Here is a 7,493-nt window from a genome sequence, read left to right as displayed (position 1 = left end):
CATGACAATAATTCACTACATTATAGAATGAAAGGGACTCATGGGTTTTCCTGGGTTGCCTCACTTAGGGATGGTTGCCAAACGCAAAATGGATATTTTATAGGTAATAAAAATGGATATTGCGTAATGGTTTGGGTGTGGGTTGAGTTAGGACTTGTCTCCACCCGCTGCTGCAGAATGGCTCGCAACCTACTTTTGAGCTGGTTGCGAGCCAATAGAGACATGTAGGGCATGCATGGTTGAAATGAGAATAAATAAAATACAGTGTTAATATTTTTAAAGTCATTTCCATGCATTTGAGCCAATAGAAAATCGCACGTGTTCAGTTGATTGGAAGCAAACCTAAATGGACAAGCCTTTCACCTTTGGCCTGAAAAGGTTCGGGGTTCCAACTCTACTGCATGTGAACCAGCGAGTTGAGGAAGAAGTGCACAACCTGGTTGCAAATCTTGCCTTGGTGGAGACACGTCCTTATAGGGGTGCATGAGTTCAAACCTTATGTGTCGCGCATGGCGAAAGACATAATAAAAAATATATTTGCTTTTAAATGGTCCTTGAACAATGACAGTGAGGTAAATTATGTGGCATTAATTAAATTTTGATTAAGGTCAAAGGCAGTTGTCAAATTTGAAGACTTCTAGAGAGTGCCATGTGGCAAAAAGAGCAAAGGAATGGCTGGCTAAAAGAGTTCCTCTCATCCTACCAGAAGGCTCTGGAGTCTGGAATCACACCAAGCTAAAGGCACAAACGAAAGACTAGGTAAGATAATACGACTCAGCACTGCGGCAGGGAGCTGTCTCTCTGCTGCTTCTTCTTCGGTTTCCCCACGTTGCCTTCCGTCATGTTCCCCTCCATGCCCAGCTCAAGCTTCGGTAATACTCCTCCCCTCATTTTTCACCTGGTTTTCTCGCAAATTCGTGCAGTTTTTGAGAGTGAATTCGCTCAACTAATTTTCTGATCTGTGCTGCAGCTCATTGCGCATCATTAGAAGCATGTGGATTAATGCAGGCCATGCCAGCAGCACATCAAGGTCACCATAGCTCTTATTCCCTGACTGCTTCGCATCCGGGAGGAGCAATTCTGCAGGCGCCGAACTCAATGCGTATTCGTAGACTGAGAGTGGTTGCATCAGGGAGCAGCAGGGATGGCAAAGGGGCACTGTCTGAGAGTGGGAGCTCTTTCTCAATTAATGGTGCTGCACACGATGTGCCGGAGAAAAGGAATTGCGTAATTCCTTCACATTGGAACTGGGATGTGATTGCAGCCAATACAATCAAAGTTGCTGCAGGCCTTACATTGAGCGTACATATTGTGTGGGCTGTTCCTTCCAGCGAAGCCGTGGATGCCCTCAAAACTTGTGCATGTCTGTTGAAGGAATGCAGGTGATTGATCATCTCACTGGATGCAGGACGAGCTAAGATCTCACTTGCATTTTCATTTACATACCAGTTTGCAGCACACTGTATTTATTCAACCCTATCACTTTCTGGCTTAAAGCATTGTAATTCTTGGAATTTGTGAGCTCAAAAATTTTTGCACAGCATAGGGCAATGTGTGTTGGAATCTCAGCTCCCAAATGAAGGTGAAGTTATCTGTCTTAGATCCTCTGTTTCAGACACCGTGCATTCATTCAATTCAATTCCAACAGTTTCTGGTTGAAAGCATCATAAACCTTGGGATTCCCAAGCTTAAAATTTGCATTACAATGAGCAATATCTGTTACAATCTCACCTTCCAAATGAAGGTTAGGAGTCAGTTGTCTGTAGAACCTTTAATCAAATGGCACAGTTCCAGTCGAAATGACAAGGAGCAGAAGCTATGGGGAACATGTTGTTTCATGAATTCTCCACGTCATCAAACCCTATCCTCTTCTTTCTCACACAAGGCTTCAAAGAGTTCAGAAGGCTGAATTCTCAAAATATGAGTGTCACCTTCAATTCAGTTGAGGTTCAGATTCCACAGCTACAGAAGCTCCCTAAGAGAAGCATATCAGAAATTCCTATATGCAGAATTCAACCAATTTCACACTGCCTAACAGATTCAAAACATTGAAACACCTATTCAGGTTCTGAACTCTGAGCATTGATAAGGAAAAATGAAAATGTTTTAATCGGAGACTTCTACACTCACTCATGCAGAAGATGAGCTCTTTTGTGCTTTGATTCTTGCATGCGCGAGTGTGTAGGCATGACCAGGCACATACATGTTGGGGGGGTTGGGGAGGGAGGGAGGGAGGGAAGGGTGCAGGGAGGGGGAGAGAGAAAGAAAGAAATATTAATGTCTGCTGAGGTTGATATAGGCAAGTAAACACATATTAATGTTTGCTAAGGCTGAAAATGTCCTATGAGATAAAACCATGTACAATGATAATCATCACTAGACATCAAAGTGTGATGTGCTAAATGATGATCAGCGACATATCTTGCAAGGCATTTAAATATAAAGTGTACAATATAGTGCCCATATAGGGATACAACAATAAGGGGATGTTGGTGGGTGTATGGAGTGATAGATGGCTAGATCTGCACTGAAAGCTGAATACAACGATGAATTGGTTAGTCCCTGCGTGCAGCCCAAAGTGCCAATGAGGGCACTGGATCAGGCAGATGTGACAATGGCAGCACTAAGACAGAGGAGAGGCTGAGGACAAAGTGTGCTGTCCACCTGTAGAAAGAGAATAACCAGCCAAAGGGTGGGCATAAATAGCTGGCATTAGCCAAAACTGGCCGACCAGGTGCAGTCGGCCATAAATCTGCTGGCTGACCAGCTGCAATAAATGCGATGGCAGCTGGTGATGGTCAAAAACAGGCCACCCATCATAAATGCACTCTGTCCACCACTCTGTCCATTGAAAAAGAAATGTAGAGGCTGTAAACCTCTGCCAGTGCAAACACACCCTAAACACACTGAAAAAGAAATGCACACAGAAAGAATGGGCTGAAATAGTGAGAGCTCCTATGTCTCCATTAGACTTTGATGAAGCTCACAACTATGAGATGATAGATTGACAAATTATAGAACACCCCCTCTTAGATCTTGGGAGTGTTAGAAGACCCAAAGACCTCATGTGATGAAGCATAAAAGCTTGAGACAAAAGCTTCATAACGAGGTTTGTTGCATTGTCTTGACAGTAGTCCACCGCTAACGTGGAACCCACAATCCGCTCCTCCCGAATGATATGGTATTGGACCTCAAGGTGCTTTGTGTGAGCATGAAACATTGGGTTCTTTCCTAGAGCTAAAGCTCTCTAGTTATCCATGCGAGCTAAAGCTCTCTAGTTATCCATGCGAGCTAAAGCTCTCTAGTTATCCATGCGTAGTTGAGTGGATCTTGTTTTTGGAAAGCCAATCTCCTTTAACAATTGCTAGAGCCAAATGGCCTGTTGTGTTATGGAACAAAGATCATGTTACTCTATCACCATAGTGTCAAAAGATGACGTACCAGTGAGATAGTAGGGTTGGCAGGGAGGAACACGGAGTGAACTCTGCAAACATGGAGAAGAGAAAAGAAGAGAGAAGAAACTCTGATGAATGGAATGATGAAGATTTGAATCATGGAGTGAATGTGATACAAGGGAACAAGGGTGCCGTAGCACAAGGAAGATGATGAAGACAGCCACGAATCACAAACCGCAATGTCCTCCTGAAGGGGTGTGAGGGTAGTGGAGGGGCTGGAGAGAAGAGGTGACGGATTGAATGAATCAGCTGTGAGGAATGAATGAGAGAGTGGCCTATAAATAAGCACAGTCAGTCTAGGATGGTGCCCCTTTTTGGGGCTGCAAACCCTAAACGCAAACCCTAAATACAAAACGCAAAAACACAAACTGCGGGTGAAGGGTTTCTCAACACATAGAAGATAAGGCCATTGTAGGCTGCTTATTGCTCCATGAGATAACTCCCTAGGGAGAAAGCAAAACTTGTTTGGAGCATTTAGATTCCATGACTCTTGCCGAATCTAAGTCACTATTCAACAAGAGTGGCTCCCTCTTCATACATGATCCTATAGGATTGAGTCCCCTATAAATGGTGCAACGCATGCAAAGTAGCTGTCCAATGAGCAAGTATGTGTCTTCATGAAAGAAGATAGCAATGCCACCATAAAAAAATGTTTGGCATAGTATGGATAAGCTAGATCAAGGAGCCAACAAGGCACTTGTGCCAAGTAGCATTTAGAATGGGATCTCTGGTAGTAGTCACCAACTTGGACTTTGGGTCCATTGGGCAAGAAATAGGCCAACATACAGACATGCCAGCAGCCAAAACTTCAAAAGAAGCTTGGAGAGATACTTGTGTTGGAAAATGAAAACGTTGAAGGTCAACTGATAGATCTCAAGATGAGGAAGAAATGAAGGATACTAGGATCAGTCATGTTGAACTCCTAGCGCAAAATCTCTCATGCTTGATCCTCTTGCTCTGAGTCACTCCCCATGATAATGAAATCATCCAAATACAAGATGACCAATGCACACCCATCTCCCTCAATCATCCAATTAAGATAACGGTCATGATCCGAATGATGGAAGTCACTCTATAGACTTGCCATGAGTGATGGGTTGCAAGAGCCAAAATAGCTTGAATAGTAGACATACTGGCTATAGGTGCAAAAGTTTCTTGAGTAGTCCAAGCTTGCTCTTTATGCAAATCCCTTGGTAACAAGCCTAGCTTTGTGCTTGTCTAGGGTGCATTAGCTAGGTACTTGGTCTTATAGACCCACTTCGCACCAATCACCTTTCGCATAGTTGCACTAGTACCCTATATGGAAGGGTTCATACTATACCATATTTTAGGTAGCGTACCTTATGTACTAGTATTGTAAGGTATCAACTTAATGGATACTAGTACAATAAGGTACCGACTTAATGGATACTTCCTTTCCTGTCCAAACCACGCTTTGGAATGAGCTAAATGCTGTAAAAAATAAAGGTATGCTCTGATGCCATGTCAAAATAAGCGATAGTGTAGACAGACAATAGGGTTTGTGGGGAGTAACACAATGTATATGGCAAACACTAAGAGAGAAGAGAAACTCAAAAACACAAGAACACAGTGATGTTGCACTGAATCATGCTACAAGAAGAAAAGCTAATGCAGCGGAGTTGAAGCTCAGAAGATAATTGTAGTATCCTATTTCAATCAGGTGGCAACACCTCTGGGAAATCTGCTCAGTGAAGGGAGTGAAATGCAATCCTCTAGGTAGTGGGCTATCAAAGTAATCATTGGAAGGTGAAGCACGGTTGTCGAGGGAGCGAATCGTAGTCCTCTGATGCTGTCGGAGATATGGAAGATGACCACTAGTTGTTGAGGGAGCGAACCACAATCCTCTAATGTTGAGGGGTTACCTGGGCAGCAAAATGTAAATCCCAGAATGTTGGAGCTGTCAAATGGAGGGAGAGCAGCCCAAATGTTGACGCAGGTGGATAATGTTGACGTTAGATGATGGAGGATGAGCCGGGTAGCAAAAATGCAAGTCCCAACAGTCTCTGAGACAGATGAGTGACGTCAGGTGATGGAGAAGAAGCCAGGTTGTAAAAACGGAGGTCCCAACAGCCCTTGTGATAGACGAGTGATGCCAAGTGGTGGAGGAGGAGCTAGACTGAAAAAACGCAGGTCCTAGCAGCAGCCCTTGTGATAAATGAGTGATGAAATCATTGATGCTCGATGATGGAGATTGTCGCTAGTGGCTAGGATGTTGATGCCAAGTTGGAGATGATGACGCCAAGCAAAGAGAAGGCCTCTAGATTGAAAAACGCAGGTGAAGGTGAAGCGTGAAGGAGAAGGGTGCCAACACAAAGCAAATGATGGTGATGCTAGTGGAAGATGCTTCAAACTCAAGAAGAGGAAGGGTGAAGGCAGCCACAAGCCACAAACCGCAATGTCCTCTTGAAGGGGTGTGATGGTAGTGGAAGGGGCTGATGAGAGAAGGAAAGGGTGACAAATGACAGAGGAAGAGGGGTGAAGAATGATTGAAGAGTGGTGGGGTGGTAGAAGTAAAGAATGAATGAAGTGTCTGACTATTTATAGGCATAAGCTGTCTAAGGTGGCGCAACATTGTGTGGGCGCCCACTGAAAAAGTGACCAAAATGTGGACACTAGCCCTTTTTGGGGCTGTTAGTGCAAAACCCTAAATGAAATGTGTGAATTGAAGAAGTGGTTTCTCAACAAATACTTTTTATAGTAATATGATTCTCACATGGGATTATGTTAATGTGAGATTCAAACAACTCTCCTATTGTATTTTATAAAAAGGAATTATGTTTGAGTTGATTTTAGGATAGAGTAATGTATTTTTATCGTACCTTACATTGAAAAATCTTAAGGTGCCATTTAGTACTATATTTTATTGTAGTGTACCATATTGTTCTTTTGGTACTTGACAACTATGACCTTCCACTTTCGTGGATGCGGAACCAACTACAAAGTCTAATTATGCTCAATAGAATCAAGCTCCTTTTGTATAGCATGGTGCCAGACATCTTGTGCAAGACCCTCATCAATAGTGGTAGGCTTATGGTCTTGTAAAATTTGTGACATAAGAGTATAGTTAAAACATAGTGTGAACTACCATGCTTGGCCTATATGCTGGCTGATCTATGTGGGCGTGTTAGTGTTTTGGATATGTGAAGCACCCCCAAATCCTGCGTAAGCTGTTGATACTATTGTGGAATGGCAACGGGCTGATCCCATTGCGATGGAGATTGTTGCGATGGAGATCCAGAGGCCTTTGGTACCTGTAATGCACTTGTCTGGGATAGGGATTCCCCCTCGCTAGGTAAAGGTACATCCCTATAATTAGAAGAAGATGGCTCCATCTCGGACGACTCAAGACCCGTGGAGGACACTTGAGGATATGGGGAAGGAGGAGAACTACTCAGGGATGATGAAACCAGCGTTTCTCTTTGGATAGGGTGGTAAAACTTGATCAAGCACTCAATTATATCAATTAATAATTGAGCATAAACTGAAATGCAAACATTACCTTAACAATCTTGGACAATAGACACCCGATTGGCCCCAAGACTGGCGTGACGCGTCCCTTTTGGTATTTTTTTAAGTTTGATTGCTAATGGACAGTGTACATGTTGAGATTCCACAATCTCCTTTGTTGTTCTAAAAGCCCCTTGTTGTAATAACAATCAGCAAGCAATGTGGGCAATTTTCCCCTTGACTTTTCACTCAGGACTTGTATAATTGGAACCACAAACTGGCCAAATGCTACCCCAATTTACAATGAATGGGCTGGCATCTGAATTCCTTGAGAATTACACAAATTTCGGGTGCTGGATTCAGTGTATAATGCCTTCTTCTATTGACACGGATCTTGAGGTGGCTGTCAAACATTAGTTTTTGCAAAAAATTAGGGTTTACAGTAGAAATCCTTTTGCTCCATCATATCTGGCTGAGACTATGTTGAGAAGTGCAGAGATCTCTTGAGAAATTACTAGAGAAGGTGAGAGAAGGCCAAGATGAGAGAGAAATCTGGTTTTCTTTGTGAGA

General features: G+C 43.1%; 1 protein-coding gene across 11 annotated transcripts in view; it reads left to right on the top strand.

Annotated features, from left to right (window-relative positions):
- Positions 1-687: 687 nt before the first annotated feature.
- The window catches only part of LOC148010631 (carboxyl-terminal-processing peptidase 2, chloroplastic-like), an 86,701-nt gene continuing 79,895 nt past the window's right edge, over positions 688-7,493 (top strand). For 6 of the 11 annotated variants that reach the window (XR_015689533.1, XR_015689532.1, XR_015689531.1 and 3 more), the window contains exons 1-2: positions 688-872; positions 971-1,382. Coding sequence is in view for 3 of the 11 variants with exons in the window: in XM_087671887.1 (XP_087528013.1) it covers positions 842-872; positions 971-1,382 (443 nt within the window). In the remaining 8 variants the exon portion in view is untranslated. Of the gene's footprint in view, positions 873-970; positions 1,383-7,493 lie in introns of those variants that run through there. The other 5 variants (XM_087671893.1, XM_087671891.1, XM_087671892.1 and 2 more) reach the window with 3 other exon arrangements.

Source organism: Lygodium microphyllum, chromosome 29, assembly GCF_053477565.2.
Source record: "Lygodium microphyllum isolate KBCC chromosome 29, Lygodium_microphyllum_v1.1.10, whole genome shotgun sequence".
NCBI lineage: Eukaryota > Viridiplantae > Streptophyta > Polypodiopsida > Schizaeales > Lygodiaceae > Lygodium > Lygodium microphyllum.
The sequence above is the reverse complement of the archived record's forward strand: the minus strand, read 5'-3'. Positions and strand labels throughout refer to the sequence as shown.